Source organism: Trichosurus vulpecula, chromosome 8 (genome assembly GCF_011100635.1).
Source record: "Trichosurus vulpecula isolate mTriVul1 chromosome 8, mTriVul1.pri, whole genome shotgun sequence".
NCBI classification, from domain to species: domain Eukaryota; kingdom Metazoa; phylum Chordata; class Mammalia; order Diprotodontia; family Phalangeridae; genus Trichosurus; species Trichosurus vulpecula.
This window is the reverse complement of record NC_050580.1, coordinates 117,099,451-117,124,601: the sequence shown is the minus strand read 5'-3', so window position 1 is coordinate 117,124,601 and position 25,151 is coordinate 117,099,451. Positions and strand designations below refer to the sequence as shown.

General features: G+C 37.6%; 1 protein-coding gene across 2 annotated transcripts in view; it reads right to left on the bottom strand.

Moving 5' to 3' along the window:
* Positions 1-25,151, bottom strand: part of EFL1 (elongation factor like GTPase 1) — a 218,837-nt gene that overhangs the window by 121,013 nt on the left and 72,673 nt on the right. For both annotated transcript variants that reach the window (XM_036735929.1, XM_036735928.1), the window contains 3 exons: positions 8,934-9,085; positions 7,729-7,904; positions 2,702-2,840 (listed from right to left, as the gene is read on the bottom strand). In XM_036735929.1, the coding sequence (XP_036591824.1) occupies positions 2,702-2,840; positions 7,729-7,904; positions 8,934-9,085 (467 nt within the window). The remainder of the gene's footprint in view (positions 1-2,701; positions 2,841-7,728; positions 7,905-8,933; positions 9,086-25,151) is intronic.

Sequence of the window (25,151 nt, the reverse complement as noted above, 5' to 3'; positions counted from 1 at the left end):
TGCTATGGTGAAAAAGAAAGAGGTATCAAGTTGCTTTTGAGAATATTTCTTCAAGAACTTTTAAAGGAACTTTAACCATCTGGAACAGATCTGAAAACTTTCCCTGAAAAAGCTGGAGATTTGAAAACCTAATTTAATTTCCCACAAATTTTAATAAGAGGCAATAGCAAACTTATATAACAAAAGGCTAGTGTATACTAAACATGTTAGAAACCCAAAGCCCTCCTCTGTGCCCTCATCTTTAACCACACAAATGTCAGAAAGCAAGCAGGTGAAGTAAAAAATCTAAATCAACTGTTTCCAGACAACAAAAACTGTTGTAGACTAATCATTCATTACAAGATCTTCAGGTGAATTTAGCAGAAGCCGAATGTGAATCCCTGAGTTTTTAAAAGCCAAAGAAATTTCTGCTTTGCTTCTTGTCTATAAAATGCAGAGTGTTCAAGTAAGTTATATGTTTTCATTTTTTTTTCAACAAAATTTACATCTGGGACGGATAAATCTGATGTTGTATACCATTTTTGATGAGAAGCATATGGGTAATGGTCATATCAATCTCATTTTGAAAGTTCTTGCATTTTAAAAAGTGAATTGGTACCTTTTACAATGTTAATTAATGAGAGGAAAGGGAGGTGGAGCCTTCAGGTCTGTCCAAATCAAAATAAGAACCCCTGTTGCTTAACTTGTGAAATGTGCTCCTGCCATGTACGTGGTAAAAAGAAACAGAAAACAAAATATGTATGATTAATGGATTTTGTAGGCCAAATTTAGCCAACTTATGAGTTGACTCCCTTCCATTTCATATCCACATGTGAAAAGATAAAGCATTTTTAAGTGGATAAAACTATGCTCACACATCTGGTATCAATAAAATTCACCCCAACATACTACTGGCTGGCATCCCAGCATTCATTATTTTGAGCTGCTGCTGTCTCTCTTCTGGGTCGTGCTATCCCCTTCCACCTCATAATACACCAGAATGCATGGCCTGCCCTTCAGCCCTAGACTAAACTTACCCCTAAATTTGGAAATTTGCTTTCTATTAGGTGCCACTGTGTCCTGACTTCAGACATGGATGCTGCTACCACGACTACTGCACACGTGGCAAATTTTCCTGATCACTGTGTTCTTTGACGAACAAGTGAAATGGCCTAGGTAACTTGCAGGCTTTGAAGAGACACCATCTGTTCAAGATGGTTTGGTGACAATGGCTGAAGAACTCTGCATAGTTACTAAATAAATATCCTCTCTAAACAAACCTGTTTGTTTTTTGATCTTTCAAAAACATCCTAGGGAGGGAGAAATCTGATCTTTGACTCTACTTTACTTAGAGTACAATTATTTCTCAAAAGATCAGAGAGATTCACAGAACACTAGAGGTGCAAGACACTTAAAGATCACTTAGCTTGTCTCTTTCATTATGCAAAATGGGAAACTAGAGCCCAGGCCAGTGGAAGGATCTGTTCATGGTCATTCAGCTAGTTACTAGAAACACCCAGACTTGAACCCAGTTTATGCTTCTTTTTACTAAACTATACTGTCTGTCTGGACCTTAATAACTGGGATTCATGCAAGTACTGATACTATGACAAAAACAGTTCGTGTTCACCTATCCTACCCACATTGTTCACAATTCTATAGACTTAGCTTCATTTTTGACTTTTCAAAGTAAAAAAATCTTAATCTTGTTACACTATCCTCACATTCAGGTCAGCCAGTCATTTGATTTTTTAAATTACTACCTACGGACCTTCTCCAGTTCCATCTTATCTATGTTAACATGTGGTTGCAACAATAGGAGGCTTTGATACAGATGCAAAATTCCCATGGTTTTGTACAAGGGCAGAATAATACTTTCTATTTTATTTCTAATCCCGTTCTTAATGCCCATCAGTTTGTTAGCAGCTGCTGTCCATAAAAATGCCAAAGTGATCACAGCCATTCAAAAGCAAGCTTCAAATGGCATGGGAAAAGACATGGCTCTATAAGCAAATTAGACAACTGTGCTTAATTTCATAAGCAGGTGTGTATTTATGCACCTAAAAGTCAAAATATTACAGGAAATTTTTCTAAACTAGCTCTTCTGAGATTCAGACACATGTCTACTGACACTGAGAGGCATCTCAAGACCAAAAGACTAGCTATATTCAAGTAATTTACAGTGAAGGGCCCTATAACTTAATAACATAAAAGTTCAGGACAAAGACCTACTAAAGAAATTACCTTCAACACATTCCAGGTGCAATGAAGGTAAGGAAGGAAAACCTGAAAATCTAAGTCTATCAAGTTCACATTGAGAAATGTTTTAATGGAAAACAACATTCCATTTATAATTTTAAATGTGAACACACAAATCATGAGCAGGGAAGAAGTACCAAATGACTAGACATTTCTCATTTAAGTAATAAGGAAGAAAACTCATAGAAATGAATGGATAAGTTTAGCCACAGGTAAAGAGGAAACAGCAGGCAGGTAAATGGTGATTGAAGAGAGAGAGAGAAAGAAAATAACTTAAATGAGTCATTAAATAACATTTCCAGGCAATTCAGGTCTTCTAAAAAGCTGACCATTCCGATTCCAGAGAAAAGAGGGTAGTGGTACTGTGAGGAAGGAGAACTATCTCGCAGAATGATGTTCCTACATGTTTAAATGTATTATCTATTTATTGGCTAAATAAGAGAAATTAAAAGCACTGTCCTACCTAATACGTTGCCTGGAGGTACTTCCTGTAGCTCCTCTAGTTCCCTTCCCATCAGAAGGTAGAGGTTTTCCAAAGTACAACAAGCCATATGAGGAACTGGTGGAAGATCATCTGAGGAAGCTGCAAAGCCTGAAGGTACCTGGTCAAAGAGAATGACTGATGGTGAACATACATTTTATAAACTAAGAATGATTCCATAAAAAGTGAAAATGCACCCATTCTAATCAACTACCCCACAAATTTATGAAAACATATTATGTGAAAAGAACTGTGGTAGAAGCAACAAGCAGTATAATGAAATCATTTTTAAAAAGGTCCCTCAGTTTGAAGAGATTATAACATATTTGGAAAGACAAGATGCATTCACATAAAAAGATGGCTAACAACACATGACAGTAGGGGACAAGGAGCGGTACAAATAATCAACTCTTCCACCAAAGGACCGCTCACTGTGGCCTGGTAGGGGTGGGGACGGCAAAGGAAAGGATCATAAAGTATGGGTAGGACTCAAATGAACAAGTTAAGTCTCACAGCACAGTGAAGATCTGAGCGGAACGACAGCGCAAAGAATGAACAAAGACCCACAGAGTACAGCCCGTGAAAAGTGAGTGAGCCATTCTAGCCGGAGCAGAGGAAAAGGTCTGGGGTAATGATAAGACTTAAGATTGGAAAGAAAAGTCGCAGTCCTGTTTCAGAAGACCTCAAGCCCAAACTAAGAAATCTAACATCAACTTGAAGGGAGTAGGAAATACTGGAGGAGTCTGAGCAGGGAAGTGACTTGATGAAAGCTGTAAATAAAGATGCCACGTGAGGTCATGATTTTTGGGTTGATGTTGGGTCAAAATGGATGACTGAAGCCAGAAAATCTAGAGAGCTATTAGTCTAGAGGATTCTTGAGAATTATAATAACAGCCATCACTTACATACTACTTCCAAAGTTTGCAAAGCACTCTACAGATGTTACCTCATGTTATCCTCACAACCACTCTGGGAGGTAGGTGCTGTTATTCTCCCTGTTTTACAGATGAGGAAACTGAGATAAAACACAGGTTAAGTGTCTTGATCAAGGTTACACAGCTCATAAGCAAGGATTCGAACTCAGGTCTTCCTAACTCCAAGCCCAGAGAGTACTCTATCTCTAGCTGCCTAGGAAAGACAAATTCCCAAAGGTCTACTGTATAGGTAAGTAATCCTATTTCAGTCTGTAAGAGGCATAAAGCAAGAATACGCCAAAAGAGAAAAACAAGATAACCAAGTACAGAAAAACAGTATTTATCTCCGTATGTGGAGTCAATCCACGAGCATGATAACCATTGCTTGGTTGATCTCCCCCCCTCTCTCTTCCAGCTGCTAGTGCCTTCCCCTTTGAGGGAAATTATTTTTTTCTATTATATTAGTAACCGATTATTAAATTAGGATTAAAGCTTTTTCTATTTCCTCATCCAGGAACCAGTCCCTGTAAGTCAGTCAGTCTCTGGAGGACACTGAATGCTGATAGATGAGATTGCCCAAATCCTCTGGGAACATGTTCCCTGATATTGGGCCAGACCCAATCCAACTAGGAAACCTCACTTCTGTTTAGAATGTAAATAGAACCTAATCTAGGTGAATTCCAGCCTTAAAACACCAAGTCTACGTCCCTGCAACCCTCCACTGGAGTCTGCGTAACTCATCTCAAGAAGGAGAAAACCAACCAGAGTGGTTTGGGTAGAGATGGACTCCTTTGTCCAGATTGCTGGAGGCAGCTGATGAAGTCAGGGTTCTCAGCAGGAGGAGCTGAAGGCTTTCAGCCCACCTCCTCATTTGAAAGTCCACCCCCTCATTAACTGTTCACCAATCAAGGCTGATTTTCACCTGTCAGGGGCACCTCCTTTTCCAAAGGCATTTAAGCGTTCAGTTATCTCCATGGTTTTGTTTTTGGTTACCAAGAGAAACCACTAACCATCAATTTATTAATTATCAACTAGTCTAATTAATAAATTGATTATTAATTATCCAGAAACTCTGTCTCTTGGTTTTTTTATTCATCTCACCTTCCATCTACTAGGTATGTAATTTAGAGGTATCTGGTAATTTACATGTTGTCTCTCCTATTAGAATGTGAACTCAGTGAGGGCAAGGATTATTTTTGCCTTTCTGTGTATCCTCAGCACACTGCCTGGCACAGAGTAAATGCTTAAAAAATGCTTGTTGACTTACCTTTTCTGTGAACATACACATATATAACATGACCCTGTGCATACACAGGTCAAACCAACAAAGCAACCTATACATATTGCTCCTATGGATGGGGTTCTGAAGAAGCTAAACACAGGATTAGGAATGTGATGAGTCTGAAAAGGTGAAATTAATTTAATTAAACATGTATTATCAGATGCTTACTATGTGTTAGCTGCTGTGCTAGGTGTGGAGATATGAGGACAAAAATGAAAACATTCTCCCTGGAGGAAACACAAAGTAATTTATGAGAGTTAGAATGGAAGAAGGAAGGAACCAGGGTAGGGACTAACAAGTGAATCAGAAAAGGTCTTGCAGGAAGTGGAAATTGAACTGATCCTTGGAACTATAGGTTTCAAAAGGCAGAGATGAGGAGTGAGAGTATTACAGGCATGGGGGACAGAATGTACCAAGGGATGTAGAACAGAGTGGAGGTCCAATGGGGAGTAATGTACAATCAGCCTGGTACAGGGGTAGGAGACCTGAGACCTTGGGGAAGGAGGAGTTAGGGCAAAGGAGCTCTACAATGCCAAACATGAATTTGTATTTGATCCTGGAAATACTAAGGATCCATAAAACTTCTTGAGTGGGAGAAGGAGAGTCAGCCAACAAGATTTTGTTAAATGTTTACTACATATTAGGCATTGTGCTTAGGGGTGGGGTCAGATCTGAACTTTAGGATTATCACTTGGCTGGTAAGAGGAGGGGAATAGTTAATTTTATTTTTCTCTTATGTGGGACATACAAACTTCAATCACCCTTATCTGAATTTCCAAGAATATTTCATTTAGTAGGTCAGGGAGGCACTGAAGTTGTAATAGTACCAAAGTAATAGGAAACCGCACACTAGGAATGATTTGAGGTGGCCATAATCTTTGTAACACCTGATCAAGATTTTTAAAAAACCAAAAATCCCTTAGTCATTTAGGCAAATTTCTAGCTTTCAGATATTACTGTGAAAAAAGGTTTAAAAGAAGTACTTGACACTTATTAATAATGTGAATTTACAATTATATCATAAAATTTATATGCAAACCAAACCACTAAGATAATCACAAATGGGTTTTCATAAATCTCACCACCCAACATTTAACAATTCAAAAAGTGTAATCACACACACACACACACACACACATACACACACACACACACACATTTAAAGTACTTCTTGCTAAATCAAGGTATGCAGAAAACAAGAGTCCTCTAATTTATTTTATAATTTGAGAGGTATATACATCGAACTAATATGGATAAAATATTTTCAATACAAAAATAAAGTCAAGATTATTGGCAGGACCCACGTTAAGTTGCTACTTCTACCCTCCCACATTCCTTTACCATGCTGCTCTATAGACCCTGGGCTGCCAGGAATCAGTTTTACTATCTTAAGAGGAAACTTATAAAATTGTCTGGGTGATCCAGAACCATGGCTCAGCATCAAGGTGATATGACAGTGACTTGTGCTTCCTATTTCTGTCTCTTTCAAACTCCCTTTGGGGTGTGAGTTAGGGATAAAGCATGCCTGTCTAGATGCAAACAAGACATACAGATTGGTTTTCAAAAGTACAGTTAAATCTTGTGTTTTTCTTTACCTCTGTTGTTCTTTAATCCCACAGTGTCCATCCACTGATACTGCTCTATCTAATTCAACTTCCAAGTTATGTAACCACTGTCAGTTGTCTGGCCATGGCCACACAATGCCTGCTTTGGGTTGTCTTAGTCCTAGTAAACCAAAGTGTTTTTCAACACTTTGCCACATCTCACAGACCCAGAGTAACAATGAGTTTTGCTATTAATTTGCTCAGGAGGTGTAGCAACAATTCAGCTAGCAGCTGTCGTGGGGGTGAGAGGCCAACACAAGCCCAACAACAAAAACACTGCCAGCACGGGTTCTTTGATCTGCTTTACTAAGGAAAGTAACATTAAGGGGTTAACAACCTTGCTTTAATCCAACCTATACATATAAACTGACTTAGTTCAGGAGGAAAAGTCAGCAACCTGAACTTCAGAACAAATATAAACAAGTTACAAATATATAAAATATAAACAGACCATATCACAATTCATAGTAACCAAGAAACCATCAACATCTGGGTCGACAAGTCGGGAGGCTCTTAGAGCCGCTGCCCAGAGTCCCACACCAACACTCCTCCAGGAGTGAGAGCCTCAAGTAAGCAACTCTTCTCTCTTTTTATACACTCTTTAGATGTCATCAAACATCATCTGAGCGACCAGAACTCAGGCACCTACTATTGGCTCTGGTCTTTGCAACTCCCCTTAGAACCCTGAGGGCTTCACGCTCACATCAGCTTAGCACCTAGTAATTAGGGGTTTGGGCTAGGGGCTTTGTCCCTTGTTAAGGCTCAATCAAAGACACAATTAATTTGGCATTCTAAAATAGTAAAAAGTCCCACCTTAATTGTCAATACAGGAGGTAGTTTCCCTCTATTGTTCTTCTCAAGTGCAATTGATTCATTCTGCAAAAAATCTACAGCTCAGAGAAAAAGAGTCTAAGATTTAAATGAAAAATTGCAGTTGCCTAACACATGTGACTTTCTGTTCTAACAGATCTAACAAGGAGAGATAAGTAACACATACCAAATCTGAAGTTACAGAAGAAATCTGGTATTGGTTTGGAGTGGAGGCCAATGTGTCCTGGGCTCACTCTCTGATGATGGTACCCATTTCCAAATTCAAGGCTAACTTCTTAAAGACAACATGGTCTCAACTTTTAGCAGGCCCCAAACCAATTTGAGACATTTGGAAAAAAGGACCACACAATAGAACAAAAGTTTAGCCCCAATTCTTACCCTTTGCAAAAATTCAGCAGGATCATATTTGGGTCCCAAGACAAAAATTTTCTGTCCTCTTCGAACCACACCACTAAACACCCGAGCAAAAGCAATGAAAGAATCTTTGTCCTCTTCTTCCTGCATTACAGGTTTTAAGGTGATACTGTCAACTGGACTGGTCAGCTGCTCATCATCTAATTAAAGGAAAAAAAGGTACAAAATATTATTTTTTATCATAAAGGAATGGCAGGGGAAGAGCAAAAGGAAATAGTAACTACACATTTTGATCAACCATCAAGTAAGAAATGTTAAGGAAAAGAGGAAGAAAATTTAGGAAAAAAGCAGTGCAATGGATAGGGCTTAACCAAAATAAGAGAGTCAGAGGATGATCCAAGTTTCAAGAAGGCCAAAAGTCCCACACCACATCAAGAAGGAGCACATGCTTTTAAAATGATGTAACAGACCCCATCTTTGCATGTGAAGTGAGGTTAGTGCTGACAGCCTATTAGCAATGCCCCAAAAGTCAAAAAACTGTGCATTTCACATTTTAAATAACTCTTGTCGTCATACATAAGAAGAGAACCAGGGCAGTTTATGGCAAGACCAATGAACTTGGGAGTCCTGTCTCCACCACTCACACTAATTGTGTGACTTAAGCAAGGTATCAGCCTCAGTTTCCTCAACTCTAAGATGAGGAAAATATCACACAGGACTATCAGGATCAAATGAGATAATACATACAAGACTTCCTTAAAAGTGCGAAATGCTATGCATAGCAATATTTTCAGAACCTGTCACCTCATTGATAAGGACATTTCCTCCATGGAAGGAGGAAGGATTTCCTCTATGGAAGTACTGCAAGCCCTCTGTGCCTCAGTAGATGTTCTTTTTGAATTGTTATGGCTGGAAAAATGCACCAGGCTATCAGCTTTCTGAACTTAGTGGAGCTGATGCATGGCCTGCCATAAATTAAAGTCCCTCATTAGAAAAGTACTCAAACCATTCTCACTGGACACAATGTGCCAAAGTTGGGGCCCTACGCATAAGGCATTTAGGACCCCAGGGCTACCTCCATGACCACGTCAAGGCATTAGAATACATCCTTAGTAGAGGTTAGATGTAAGGGCTGCTTTATTTCCAAATAAGGCTTTTCAAATTATGGGAGAAAACCGGTTAACCCCACAAATCTTCTTAAATATAGAGTAGTATAACAACAACAATACTTTTTGTCTCTTCTTCCTTTGGAGAGATTTCAGATGCATTTCCAGCCAGGGTTGGTTCCAATCCCATTTGTTCCTGAGCAGCAGCCAGCTTTTCAGCATGCCTTCTTCTCGCAAACTCCCGCCTTTGAGCAATTTCTTCTGGAGTTAGAGGCCTGCATAACATTACAAAATTGTCAACATTTGGAAACAACATGAGACTTCTAATAAATTCAGTCAAAGAAACAAGAATTGTTACTGTACCATGGTGAGGTAGGGCTAAATTCCAGTCATTTACCAGCAAGTTTATTTCATTAAAGGTGTACCACCCCAGCAGAAGTTGAAGGATAAAGACTTCTCAAGCCATTTCAAAGCTTTTTATAAGGCTTTTTTTTGTCCTTATGTGTTTGGAATTTGAGGAGGTAGCTACTAGACTCGTGCTCCTGGATGGTACCTACAACAGCACTTTCTCTGGCTCCTAATCCCACTTAAGGATTAGACAAAGTAACTAAGTTTCTTAGGGCCCAAGAAGAGCCTTCATGGAGGATTAAGAAACTTTGAGAGGGTTCAGGATTCTATACTAGCTACCAAGGAAGCACTGTATGTAGATGTGGAATCAGGAGTCTTGGGTTAGAATTGTGACAGCTTTGACAGCAGCCAGTTGTGTGACTTTGCACAAGCCAACATCATCTATAAAAAGGGGATAATAATAGCTATACGAACTACCTACCTGGCATGTTTGTTGTAAGAAAAGCAGTTTGTATAATCATTAAAGTGCTAGATAAATATAAGCTATCACTATTATTATCATCAACAATCTGCAAGAAATAATCTTAGTATAAGTAACTTGGTTTTTATATCTCCCCATCCATCAAAAAAAAATTAAGAAAAAAAGAAAAACCATCACAGTCAGCTGCCTCCTATGAGATACAAGGACAGGTCAAGCCAAGATTAGGGGTCATAGAACTCAAAAGGTGAACTGAAATTATCCACATAAGCTAACTAAATTCAATTAAAAAATATTTATTGAGCACCTAATATGTACTAGTCTCTGTGTAAGGAGAATAAAAGGAAAAATAAAATACAGTACCTCACACAGCTTAAAATTTAGGAAAAGAGATCAGACAAGTATACAAAAAATTGTAACACAAAAGGGAATGTGAAAGTATGGCAAGGGAGGTACAAAGGGATTCTCTTCCCCTATCTTGAAAAAATCCTCACTGCTAACTATCACCCTATCTCTCTTCTGACCTTTGCAGCTAATTCCTCAAAAAACCTGTCTACCATAGGTGCCTCCACTTTTTCTCCTCTTACTCTCTTCTTACAACCTTATCATTTCACACAAACTGCTTTTTCCAAAGTTATTAATGATTTCTTAGCTGTCAAGTCCAATGGTCTTTTCTCGATTCTCATTCTCTTTCACTTCTCTGCAGCCTTTGACATCGCTGATGACTCCCCCCTCCTGGATACTCTCCTCTCTCTAGGTTTTCAGGACATCACTCTCTCCAGCCTTTACTCCTATCTATGTGATGGCTCCTTCTCTCTCTCCTTTGCTACATCCTCCTCCAGATCCACAGCTGTCCCTCTAGACCTTCTCTTCGCCCTCTATACTACTTCACTTGGTGATTTCACCAGCTGCCAGAGATTTAATTACCATTTCTATGCTGATGATTCTCAAATCTACCTAGCCTGCCCCAATCTCTCTGCTGACTTCCAATCTCACATCTCCCAATGCCTTTCAGACATCTTGAACTGGATATCCAATAGACACTTTAGACTTAGCATGTCCAAAACAGAGCTCATTATCTTTCTCCCTAAATCTCCACACACACAGACCTTCTCTACTACTGTAGAGAGCGATATCACCCTCCCAGTCCCAGGCTCACAATCCAGGAGTCATTCTGGATTCCTTGCCATCTCTCAGCTCCCATAGCCAAGCTGTTGCCAAGGCCTGCTAATTTCACCTTTACAACATTTCTCAAATATGCCTCCTTCTCTCCTCTGAAACTGCCACCACTCTAGTGCAAGCCTTCATTACTCATGCTTCAATTACTGCAAGAGCCTGCTTGTTGTTTTTTTTTGGGGGGGGAGGGGAATCCTGCCTGCCTCAGTTTCTCCCCACTCTAATCCATCCTTCATTCATCCACTAAAGAGATTTTCTAAAAGGCAAGTTTGATCATGTCACCCCCCCTTCCCCCACTCAAACTCCAGCAGCTTCCTACTGCCTCCAATAACAAATTCAAAATGCTCTGTTTGCATTCAAACCCTTGCATAGGCTAGCCCCGCCCTATCTTTCCAGTCTTCTTACACTTCACTCCTTGCTATGTACTCTTCAATACAATGACACTGGCCTCCTGACTTCTTCACAAATAAGACACTCAATCTCTCAGCTCCACACATTTTCTCTGGCTGTCCCCCATGCCCACAGCCCTTTTCCTCCTCTCCTGCAATAACTGACCTCCCTGGCTTCAAGTCCTAACTAAAACTCCACCTTCTATAGGAAGTCTTTTCCAATCCTATTAATTCTAGTACTTTCCCCCTGTTAATTATTTCCTATTTATCCAACATATATATTGAATATGAAGTGGAAGTAATGAAGAGATTTAAGGATTAGCTCTGGTAGATTGAGTGCCTGAAGAACAAATGGACAGAGTTCACAATATTATATAGGAGGCAGCAATTAAAAAAAAAAACATTTCAAAGAAAAAGAAGATCAAGTAAGCAAAATGGCTCTAACGAGGCTTTACAAATAGCTGAGGAAAGAAGGAAAGTGAAAGGAGAAAGGGAAAGATATATGCAACTGAATGCAGAATTCCAGAGAACAGTAAGGAGACAAGAGTTTTCTTAAATGAGAAATGCAAAGAAAAAGAAGAAAACAATAGAATGAGGAAGACAAGATCTCTTCAAGAAAATCAGACATCTCAAGGGAATATTTCATATAAAAATAGGCATGATAAAAGACAGAAATGGCAGGGACTTAACCAGAAGTAGAAGAGTAAGAAGGAGTGACAAGAATATATAGAAGAAGTATGTATACAAGAAAGATCTTAATATCACTGACAACCACCATGGAGCAGTTACTAATCTTAGGGCCAGGCATCTTGGAGAGGAGAATGGAGTCAAGTGGACCTTAGGAATCATTGCCAATAATAAGACTAGTGAAAGTGACAGAATTCCAACTGAACTATTCAAAATCCTAAAAGATGATGCTGTTAAAGTGCTGCTCTCAATATGCCAGCAAATTTGGAAAATTTAAAAGTGGCCATTGGATTGGAAAAGATCAGTTTACATCCCAATCCCAAAGAAGGACAATGCCAAATAATGTCAATTACCTAACAACTGTACTCATTTCACATGTCAACAAGGTATGCTTAAGATTCTGCAAGCTAGGTTTCAGCAATATGTGAACTGACAATTACCAGAAGAGTAGGCTAGTTTTCGAAAAGGCAGAGGAACTAGAGACCGAATTGCCAAAACCTACTAGATTATGGAGAAAGCAAGGGAGTTCCAAAAAAAACATCTACGTCTGCTTCACTGGCTACACTAAAGCCTTGGACTGTGTGGATCCCAACAAAATTTGGGAAGTCCTCAAAGAGATGGGAGTACCAGATCATCTCACTTGTTTCCTGAGGAACCTATATGCAGGTCAAGAAGCAACAGTTAGAACCAAACATGGAATAACTGATTGGTTTAAGATTGGAAAAGGAGACATTGTCACAAGGGTATATGTAACTTATAAGTAGAGTACACCATATGAAATACCAACCTGAACAACTCAAAAGCCAAAATTAAGGTTGCAAGGAGAAAGAGCAATGATCTCATATAGGCAGACATTACCACTCTGATGACAGTGAAGAATTACGAAGCCTCTTGATGAGTATGAAAGAAGAGAGTACAAAAGCTGGCATGAAGCTTAACCTTAAAAAAAGACAAGATCTTGGCAACTTATCCCATCACTTCCAGACAAACAGAGGAAGAAAAAATGAAAGCAGTGTCAGCTTTTATATTCTTGGGCTCAAAGATCACTGCAGAGAGGGACTACAGCCATAAAATTAAAAGATGCTTGCTCCTTATTAGGAAAGCTTTGGGAAATCTGGACAACATACTAAAAAGCAGAGACATACCTTGCTGACAAATGTTCATATAGTCAAAGCTTTGTTTTTTTCAGTAGCAATGTATGGCTGTGAGAATTGGACTGTAAGGAAAGCTGAGCACTGCAGAATGAATGCTTTCAAACTCTGGTGCAGGAGAAAACTTTTGAGAGTCCCTTGGAAAGCAAGGCAATCAAATCAGTCAATACTTAATTACTTCAAGCTATTCACTAGAAGGTCAAATAGTGAAGCTGAAGCTTAAATACTGAAATGAAAAAACAGGACTCATTGGGTGTCATTGAAAGCAACAAATATGAGCTTGGACAAACTTCAGGAGAACAGAAAGGTCTGGCATGCTATGGTACATGGGGTCACAAAGAATTGGACACAACTGAACAACAATAATAAATAGCTTGCTTTGTATATATTTGTTTGCACATTGTCACCCCCCAACCCCCTTAGACTATAAACTCCTTGAGGGCAGGGATTGGCTTTTGCCTCTTTTTTTTATCCTCAACACTTACAATAGGGCCTGGCACACAACAGGTGCTTAATAAATATTTACTGATTGACTGATTCTATGGCAACAGTATGTCATGTAATACACATTATAAAATCGTGTGACACAGTAGCATGACTAAGTAGAACGTACAAGCAGTATGACATACTAGAATGGGTACCATATTCATAAGACTTTAGAGCATGAAGGGATCTTAAGACCATGGATTTAGTGGAAAGTATGGAGGGCTTCAGAACTAGAGGCAGAGATGTGAAGGCAGAAAAGGGATTATCACAATCTAAAAGAGTTGATTTTGTATGTAATGCAAAGGGCAACAGAAAGATGCATGGTAGATAAAGTAGGCTACAGCATTTTACCAACTATGACTGTACACATGGACCACTACTTAAGGCAAACTACAAGCTCTCAGCCCCTCCTTATCCTTGTCCGTTTAAGGAGGAAGTTGTACCAGATGATTCCCTAACATCTAATAATCTATGAGTTTAAGTGGCAGGAAAGATACTAGAACTTGTAGGAAAAGAAAAGGTGGTGGCTCAGCTATATAGAGATAGATAATACATGGGCAGCCTCAACTGTGCTCTGGTATCTGTGAAATATAAGAAACCAAAAGAAGGTCTTTAGCAATGAGTAGATCCCTTATAGAGGATTTAAAGAACATGAACATGAACAAGAACCAAGGTTGGGAAACCCTGAATGGGTGCAACTGACACCAAGAGAAAAAGTGCCCATTCTACTGAGATCATGAATCCATCAAGATATAGTAATATGAGAGAAGATGGAACAAAGCAGAAGGGATGGAGAAAATCAATGAGCATTTGTTAGGCACTTAATAGACATTTATTATGGGGAATACAAAATAACTTTCAGACACAGTTCCTGCTTTTACAATCTATCTAGGAATAGGTAAATCTTATTTCTAAACACTTTTGTTCAGGTATCAGTTAGACTAGGTGGCCTCTGAGTTCCTTCTTAACTCATATTCTAGGGCTCTTAGGTACATAATCAAGCACAAATTGGTGTGACACAGACAACAAGTTGAGGTAAGAATTCAAAAGGGTTCGATCAAACTGGCTAAAAGATACAAAAGAAATGAGTAATAGATCAAAGGAATTGAGATCATAGATATCATCTCATTTTACAGATAGAAACCGAAGGCCAAGAAGGATGAAGCAATTTATCCAAAACTACTCAGATAATAAGCAGCCAGGCCAGGATTTATTTGAACCCAAGTACTCATTTCAAATCTAGGGCTCCTTCCATTATACTTTGATATCTGAGCAAAGTAAGATGGAGTTGAAGGTCCATACACATGGTAGGGAAAAGAAATAACTCATACAAACTGAAAGGTTAGAATTTATACAAATGGAAAAGAATTTGTTCCCATGCTAAAGAGAGGTGATACTGGAAGCATGAAGGCTCTAGAGTAGGGTATATACAAGATGATAAGACTGGGCAGTGTTTTCATTTTGATATGGGTTTGTAGGGAGTTTGGGGGTGGGTGGGGAGAGAACAAAACTTTCAGCCAAGAGAAAATGAGACAGCCATATTATATAAAAGCATGTCATTTTTGTTTTATTTGGGAAAAATAACCCAAAACCATAGACGTGACACCCGGGAAGAGAGATTAGTTTACACTGAAGCACTTTACCAGAGTGAAAAAGGCATTCTTTAGATAGTATTCTGCCCCTTCTCCTAAACTTATTTAAGACCTGTAATAGAAAGAGGTCTCATGACTCTAGAAATCCTAACCTGAAGACTTTAACTCTTTGGTTGCAACCCCAAACATCCTCAACTTCTCTGCCATTGCCAAGAATAAACCACACACGTCCCCAGGGTAGCGTCCTCTCTGTTCTCCCACTGGTGAGGCTATTAGACAACCTGACAGCAAGAAAAATTAGTTACTTTGGAAGAAGTTTCATAAATTCTCCAGGAGACTAGAGAATGTTCAAAAACAACACTCAAATCTATAAGACACCTAGGGCACATGTTAAACCCAACCACAACATAAACTTGGTCAATATGCTTCACAAAAACCTTACTTTTATACGAACAGGAAGGATTCAATTTCCCCTTGTTTGCTCTCCTGTGTATGACTACAATACAGCAACAAATCATAGTTTTAGAAAAGTGTAAAACACAGCAATTTGACTAAAGAAGACAACATATTTAAACATGAAATGTGAAGAAAACAATTACCATATATGACTGTATTCTTTTGAGATAAATTAAAATTTTACCCACTCTGGGGTTATCTGGGGGCTTGAAACTGAAACATACATCCTTCTTACTCTCTATCAGAGAAGAAGCTAAAAGCTAAAACTTTGGTAATCTGTCTAAATCATGCACTGGAGGAAGATATCCACTTACTGCCTACTTTCAAAGTTCTGGTGTACATATGATAGAAAAGAATAATAAATATTCTATCATCCAAGAAAAAATCACTTAGACCAGCCTTTCACCAGCATTTTAAGTGCAATCATCCTAGTATTTTTTGATTTTCACAAAACTGTTTGCTAGAAGGATTTTTCCTTTGATAAAGACAAAAAAAAAACCTATCTGTTTAAACTTGGAAAAAATTAAAATGTTAGCTGTTCCAAAGTTGTCAACAATTTTATGAATGTGTTATAAGTTGGTTAAGTGGAATCCAAAACACAGTTTGCCACAGGAACAATATTATGCATGGTAACTAGGCCTGTCAAATCTGCCCACAAGGTCTATTTGGCCTAGTAGTCATCTGAATTATAGTTTTATATTAATAGTATAGAGTATAAACACCATGTGTAACAATTCTTCTGTTGGAAAAATTCAACTCACCAAGAATTTATTGAGAGTCCTAGCACATAACAAGTATTTAATATACATTTACTGATTGATTGCTATCACAAAAGTGCTGCTATAAATATTTTCACATATATGGAAACTTTCTTCTTATCAATTGCTTCCTTGAGGTATAAGCCCAGTAATAGAATTTCTGGGTCAAAAGCCATGAACATTCTATTTTTATGTATTTACTTAACATTTTTGTGATTATTTGCATAATTCCATAGTTTTCACAGCTCTGCAAACAATGTGCCTATTATCCCACAACCCCTCCAGCACTGACTGTTGTCATTTTTTGTCATCTTTGCCGATTTGCAGGGTGTGAGATGAAACCTTAGGGTTGTTTTGATTTACATTTTTCTTATTATTAGTGATATGGAATATTCTTGTATGTGGTTGTGAATACTTTGTAATTCTTCTTTTGAGAACTGTTTGTTCATATTCTTTGATCATTTATTTATTGGGGATTGGGTATTAGTCATATATGTTAATTTTTTTATATATCTTGGATACCAAACCCTTTAGAAGGTTCTTAATAAATGTATGTTGAATGAGTATGAATGATCTAAGTGAATTTTCTTACTAGCTGTTTTTTTAAACTCTAAACTGACCAATTATTTTGGAGACATGTAAACAAGACTAAGTTTGTGTAGTACGCATGCTAATCTCTGTAAATTAAGTGTGTGAGTACCTGAACTTCTGTGGGAAAAACAATGCTATTTAAAGGGTCAGTAGATGGAAAGAGTATCAGACTAGGAATTATAATATCTAGGCTCCCCAGCTTTTGTTCTACCACTAACTGATCTGCTAGCTATGTTGCCTTGGGCAAATTTCAATTTCAATAAACATTTATTAAGCACCTGCTATGTGCCAGTTCTATTAAACTATATGTTTTCTTTCTGCTTTAATTGTATAAATCATAGAAAGTCAGAGGTGGAAATTAGCTTAAAGTTGCTAGTCTAACCCCCTCATTTTATAGATGAGGAAACTGAGGCTCGGAACATAGCCAAGTCAGATTTTAAACCCAGGTCTCCTAATTACACTATGTTACACTGTCTCCTCCATTTGTGTATTGGTTTATTATGATAAACATGTAAAAAAATTTATTTCAGTAATAAGTGCTGGTTGTCTTTTTGGCAACAAAAAGGAGGTCTTTGAGACTGACACTTTTAGGTTTCCTAGATACAGAGCTTACCAAAAGTCCTTATTGTTTGGTAATAAACCTTGACAGGACACAAGGTGCAGAAAACAAAGGACGCCTTCAAGCATAGTTAGTATATACCAGACAGAGAAATACAGTGAGATGCAGAAGAAGCAAAATCAGGGAAGGACCACTTCCTGACTGTGACTTAAGAATCACTGGAGTTATTACTAGTCTCTTCCAATTTTAACTAAGAAAAACATAGGAATGCAATCACTTTGGAGGAAAAAAAGAGGGTCTCTACTCCTTCCGTTGTTATGTAAATAGTGACAGCTAAGCTAGTTATAGGCCTAATTACCACCATTAAGGTGAGATCAGCCCTCAACCTACATACAGCTCCAGAGGTGAACCAGCAGACAGACGGCTGGACTTGAATTGATGTTAGATGATTTAGTTTTACTGCCATTCCAAAGAAAACTGTAAGTATAAACTAGGAGAATACCAGTCTTTAAGTATATAGAGAAAATTAGGGGTAGTATGGACAGTATAACTTAAGGGGCACCAAATGCATATGTATTTTTGTATCTTTTGTATTTTCTCTCCAAAGAGAAATTTCTTTCGAAGCTCAACTAAACACACAAATTGAACAGGTATAACTTGATGTCAAAGGGTTAATTTGCATAGCTGTGCTAAAAATCAGCTATATATAGGATAGATGTTAGGCTTGGAAAAGAAGAGTAACTCTTCCTCTGAAAAAAGAGGAAATCATCAAAGGATGGGTTAAGTGAGAGGCATTTTCAGGTTTAATATAAGGTAGAACTGAGCCATGACCTTCTCATTAAAGATTATCAACTTGAGAAGAGACAGGATACAGTAGCACTGGGGAGCCTAAGGGAATTTATAGAAGCTCTGCCACCATTTGGAGAAATGAGCTAAAATGTTAAAAAGGACTGCCAGATACCAAAAGCTGGTAGGATAAATATGCAGTGGATTTAGCTACACAGTTCTTTAGCTCTCTCCAACAACTGCCTTTGACCAAAGGGTATGGGAGAGGGGCAAGTTGGGAGTAGAGTGGGATGAGGGGGCAGTTGGAATAGAAAGTCAGTGGGGAAAGTGACTCTAGAATTTTAATACAGGAAGCAACGAAGTATCTGACCATGTAGTTCATGTTGTGCAGGAAAATCAACTGTAGCCAGAAGTTAAACAATGAACTGGGTGAAGTGTGACTAGGTAATTGGTAAGAAGACTGTGGTAGATGAGGGAGAGAACCAAATTCATGAGCTTAGCAACAGATCAATTCAACATGATGCTAAGACTGAGGGTGTGGAGGTGCTTATTCATGGTTGTTATGAAATAGAGATGGGTAGAAGAGTCAAAGACAACGAACTACAAGATGAGGGTGTTAGATGGATGGTGAAATCTGAGGAAGACAGCAATAAAGTGGCATGAAGGAAATGCATGATAAAATAATCAAAGAACATGGGAGTCAGTCCTCGATGGTGGTAGATGGGAATAATGTTTTTTTAGATTAACGTTTTACTAGAAGGCATATTGTTTTTCCCACCAAATCAAGGGGAAGAGAAGAGGAACATGAGTTACAGGATGGGTGGGAGCACATCAAGAAAGCCAAGATTTAGATAAGGCAAAGAGTTAAAGAAAAGAATAAGGGTCTAACAGCAGCAACTGGGTGGAAGACTAGAGGTGGACAGAAGCAGTATTAAGTGGACTACAAAGAGGGCTTTCACATGGAAGTCATAAGACTGATTAACCAGGCAGAGTAAAGGGAATTCCCATTCAAGCTAGTACTTTGACTAGAAGATCAATGAAATGGAAAAATGTATTTATGTACAATGTATCTATGGTTAAGGGAAGAATTCACGAACAAACCAGACAGAGGAGATTATGAGAAATAAAATAGATGATTTTTATTACATGAAACCAAAATGCTTTTGCACAAACAAAACTAATGAAGCCAAAATTGGAAGGAAAACAGACTGGGAAAAAATTTTTGCAACAAGTTTCTCTGATAAAGGTCTCATTTCTCAAATGTATATGAAACTGAACCAAATTTATAAAAATAAGAGCTATTCTCCACTTGATAAATAGTAAAGGTGTGAACAGGCAGTTTTCTGGAGAAGTCAAAGCTATCTAGAATCACACAAAAAATGTTCTAAATCACTACAGATTAGAGAAATCCAAATTACAAGTCTAAGATAGCATCATGCATCTATCGGATTGGCTAACATGATAGAAAAAAAAAATGACAAATGCTGGAAGGCATGTGGAAAAACTGGGACACTAATCCACTATTGGTGGAGTTGTGAACTATTCCAACCATTCTGGAGAACAATTTGGAACTATGTCCAAAGGGCTATAAAACTGTTCATACCCTTGACCCAGCAATACCACTACTAGGTCTGTATCCCAAAGAGATCAAAGAAAACAGAAAAGGACCTATTTGTACAAAAATATTTATAACAACTCTTTTTGTGATGGCAAGGAATTACAAATTGATGGGATGCCCATCAACTGGGGAATGGCTAAACAAGCTGTGGCATATGATTGTGATGAAATACTATTGTGCTATAAGAAATGACAAACAGGATGGTTTCAGAAAAACCTAGGAAGACTTATATGGTCTGATGCAAAGTGAGATGAGCAGAACCAGAACAACACTGTATACAATAACAGTAATATTATAAAGATGATCAACTGTGAAAGACTTAGCTACTAGGATCAACACAATGATCCATGACAATTCCAAAAGATCCATGATGAAAAATGCTATCCACCTCCAGAGAAAAAACTGATGAACTCTGAAATACAGATGGAAGTCTATTTTTCTAAACTTTTGTTTTTATTAGTTTGTTTGTGTTTTCTTTTGCAACACAGCTAATATTGATATATGTTTTGCACAACCTCACATATGTAATTGAAATCAAGTTGCCTGCCTTCTCAAGGAAGGGAGAAAATCTGGAAAAGTGTAAAAAATGATTGTTAAATTTTTTTACTTGTAATTGAGAAATACTTAATGAAATAAATAAAAATTAATTTTTAAAAAAGAAGATCTATGAGATTCCTTCCAAGTCCAATGTAGACTGGGGGGGCAGGGAGTAGGACATAATAGCAACAAAAGGTGAGGAAACCATGCGAGTGCTGGCATCATATCAATCATGGACTTAAAAGTTCTATCCAAATAGCAACTGATTATCCATCACTGATCTAAAATTAAAATACATAAATCAGAGCAATCTTACAATTACAAAAACTAAAAATGCCCAACCTCTCACATTACTGTATTGTTGAGGCATTTCTACCGTGTTTTAATACTTGTTTGCCATCTTGCAATTATGTAAAAGCCACAGAGAGATCCAAATTTCACACATATGTAAAAGCTATTACTTTAAATCAGTACCATATGTTTCATTTGAACCCCAAAAGAGATATACTTCCATATAGGAAATAATACTATATGCATTTTTCCTTTGAGAGACCAAAATTATAAAGCTCATAAATTACATAAATATCAAACCTTTTCATTAAGAATTCATTTAAAATTATGCACAATTAACTATCAATATTTCTATTTAATAAACTGATTAATACAATAGTTCAGTTACAAAATACTTTTTTGTACTCAAAAAGGCAGTTCAGAATTTGATTTTTAAATACAATGCCCATTACAGGTGATGCCTTTACTGTAATAAGTAATAATTTTATTTTTATAGACGATTACGCCTTACACAATAATCACATCAAAATATGAATCATGACAAAGCACAATCAAATTTGTTTATGCATCTTTTTACATGCAAGCATTCCAAAAGAGAAGCAAAGAAACTTAAATGTGTTATCAAATGACATATAAAACTAACATGCTGTTTTAGCACATGCAAACGAGCTGCATGACAAAAACCAAGGATCTAATTATTATGCTAATTTCATGCAGTATTATAAGACAAAGTGTCAATTTTATGGTAACATTTAAGGCAAGGTGCTGATTTCATGCAGAGAAGAAAAATATTTTTCATGTCATTGAGAAGAAAAGTATACAATGTAAAGGGGATATCTAAAGTCTATCAATCAGAGGGAAAAGAATTCTCGGAGCTTCTGGGATTCTGATAGAACTGTTGCAGAATCCATAGCGAGGCAGCCACATATAGAAAGAGCTGTTGGCCGGAAATCAAGAGTTAGGCAACCTAAGTTCTTTAAATTCACTGACACTAAATCTCAGCTCCTCAACCTCAGGCAAGTCAGTGTGTGTGCATCTGAAACCCCTAGGGTTTGACTACAGAATTCTCCAATTTCATGAAAGAGTCATTATGAATGGCTGGGTGTAGGCACCAAGTCCCCTCTCAGAAGTCAAATTTCCCAGTGTTCATCATTCCTCCTTTGATCTCCCCAACTCTGTCCTCTTAATTCTTCTTAACTAGCCCTGATGGCATTACTGAAAGGATAGGAGAGGCTTCAGGATGCACTGATCATTTGAGTGGCAAAGCACACACACTCATCACACAGGGTTCTCTTTTCCATACTAGTTGAACCTGAACTATAACACTTTAACTATAACAACCACAGCCCCCAACACAATCCACTCTTGCCTTCACAGTTGTTATCCTCCCTTCCTCACTGAACTAATAAACATTTGCATATATTTTCCCCCATTAATTCTGTAAGTCAATTGAGAATACTTTAGTTTTGCAATATCACATGAAATTGTGGAACATGGAAAATAAAATGCTGAGACATGTACCAGGTATTACTGCTTATGGATAGATGGATCTGAAGGGAAAATTCAAATGATGAATTTAAAAGGAAAAGCAAAGATGTGAAGCTGTCTTCAACAAACAAATACAGTACTGTTCTGACTATAGGCCACATCCCTTAATGAGATCTCTTTGGGGAAAAAAAGATATACATCGAAAAATAAATGCATTATATTACCATTTATATGTTTATTTACTGTGAAAGATTTCCTTAAAAAAAATTCCTGAGGCAGCTAGGTGGCGCAGTGAGTACAGCACAGGCCCTGGAATCAGGAGGACCTGAGTTCAAATCCGGCCTCAGACACTTGACACATTTACTAGCTGTGTGAGCTTGGGCAAGTCACTTATCCCCGATTGCCCTGCCTTCCCCCCTCCAAAAAAAAAATTCCTAACAATTCTGTTATTACTCTCTTCTCACCTTTTACTGCTTCCACTGCAATTCTCTTAGCATATGATTCTAGGCCACATTCAGATCTTCCAGAAACCAAACTTGAGAAAAAAGTATGGCCTATAGTCAGATGAATATATACATATACCACTTCTCCAATTAAGGTTAAAACCAAAAGACAAATAGAAGGAATTATTCTACAGATTATCAGAAAACAGGCAAGAACCTGTTCAACTTGAGTCCCCTAAAGACAGATAGGAATATACTAGGTATCTCCTACAATTCTAGTTTAGAATTGATTCTCAAAAGAGAGATTCAGTAAAGTATAGGAACTAAAGGCAAAGAGTTAACAAATTTTGAAAAGTAGAAAGGGTTTATCTGTACAAGGCAGATTACAACTCCACAAAAAGGGTGAAGGGGTGTGTACCAAACAGAACCACTAAGTTCCAAGAAATTTGTCAGTAAGTAAGCCAAAGTTAAAAAAGAAAATGAACAAGAGTCATGCACACAGAAAAAGAAATTTTCACTAAAGAAACTTCTTAATGCATGGTTTAGATGTCAGAAGGGCAAAGCAAAACTAGCTTTTGCTGAAGTTACAGAACTTTAAAAGTCAGAAATGTTACTGATGACAAAAGAAAATAATCTTTCAGACAGTTTCTAAAAATGTCTGTTAAAAGTATTTGGGCAGCCATATGATTTGGTCAATGAAAGACATTATTCTTAAATGCATTTTAAGTTTTCATTTTCAAGCTGTGGTGAGTTGCAAATAAATAATATTATTTATGATATCCTCTCCACCCTTCCAAAATTTCTGTTTAATATAATAAACTATATACCAAGGGGAGGACACTTATTCTTTCAAGATTTTAAAACCAAACAAGTGAACACATTTACTCTGTGATTTTTTTTCTAGAAAACTATAACTTAAAAGATGAAACACTGTGATACTTCAGTTATCTGGAATTATCAGAAACTGAGGTGTTCTTCTTGATAACGAAAGTTTAACCACTCAAGTGTAGGTGTTTCCTTCTCTGCAAAACAAGGAGACAGTATTTGTGGCACAGAAGAAAGAGCACTAGATTTGGAATCTGAGCTGCCTTGTACTCACTTGTACGAACATTTTCAAGTCCCTCAACTTCTCAGAATCTCAGTTTCATTTGTAAAATAAGAATGAAGGCATTTGCACTATCTGCCTCACAGAGTTAAAAGAATCAAATAAAGGAAACACATGGAAAACCATTCTGCAAATTATAAAGCATCATAACAATGTATGCTGTTATTATCAGAAGATCTTTAAGGTCCCTCAATTTTGAAAACTACATCACTTATTTAATTGAAGTTATTTATTTCTTATTTGGGAAGGAAGACAGTTGTGATTTTAGTGACTCCCCATGGAGAAAGTCCCTCTATCCATGCAGGTTAGCACCTACTCTGCAATTTACAATCCAAGAGAACTATTGGGCATTCAGAAGTTCAAGCGTCCACCCAATCACGCAGCCAGATTGTGCCAAAGCCCCAGATCTTTCTAACTCAAGGGCAGGCTCTCCATAAGCTATACCAGGACTCCTCCCCATTTAACATTTTTTTCCCAATGGAAATCTTTTTTAAACTATATTTCATGTGCCCTTGAATTCAAAATATATTTAAACTAATTTAATTAGGTTACATCTCATGGTCGTCAATATATGACTAGAAGTTCTTATAACTCCTGCATCAATACACATGCAGTTACGGTAAGTGGGATAGGACAAAGGGTTGAAACAGTAAGGAACTCAGAAGTTGCCCTAAAACTGGCAGTCACAAAAAAGTCCCCAGTGTCAGAGTTATGGTCATTTGGCTTCTTGTAAAAGGTAGCATGAAGAATATACAGCTACACAGCCTTTTGGGCAGGACAGTAATAATAATTCTTTTAAAATGTTTTTAAGGTTAATTAGCATTTTTCTTTCAAAAAACCCTGTGATATAGGTAGTTTAAGAAGTATCATCCTCCTCACAAGTCTAAGAAGTACCATCCCCAATTTATAAGTCTCAGAGATGTCCAGGGTCACAGGAATAATTGAAGTGTGGAACCAAAATTTGAACCCAGGTCTCCTAATTCCATACCTAGTTGACACTGCTTCTAAAATCACTGCATAGTTTTATGTATCACTAACACAACATGCCACTGGCCTTCCTAGTTGATTGGTATCCACTTTTCTATCTCATTTGCACTGAATTTGTTGCTGCGAGTATACTGTCCTGCAAGATGTAGCTACAGATATAATAGTTATAGATGGGGTGGGACAAAAGAATGAAAGGACCTCATTTCAGAACTCTGTACTAGGTTATCTGGCTAGGTCCAACGGCTCCAACGGCTAAAAATTTATCATCAGAAAAAATGATACTCATGTGCATGTAACAACATCTTCCCTTCTCCCTTTTTCTCCAAGCTCTCATGAATGTGTGACTTACATAACTCCAGGCCCAAGCAACACTAAAATCTGTATCTTTAATGTCATAACAAGCCTGAAAATGCAG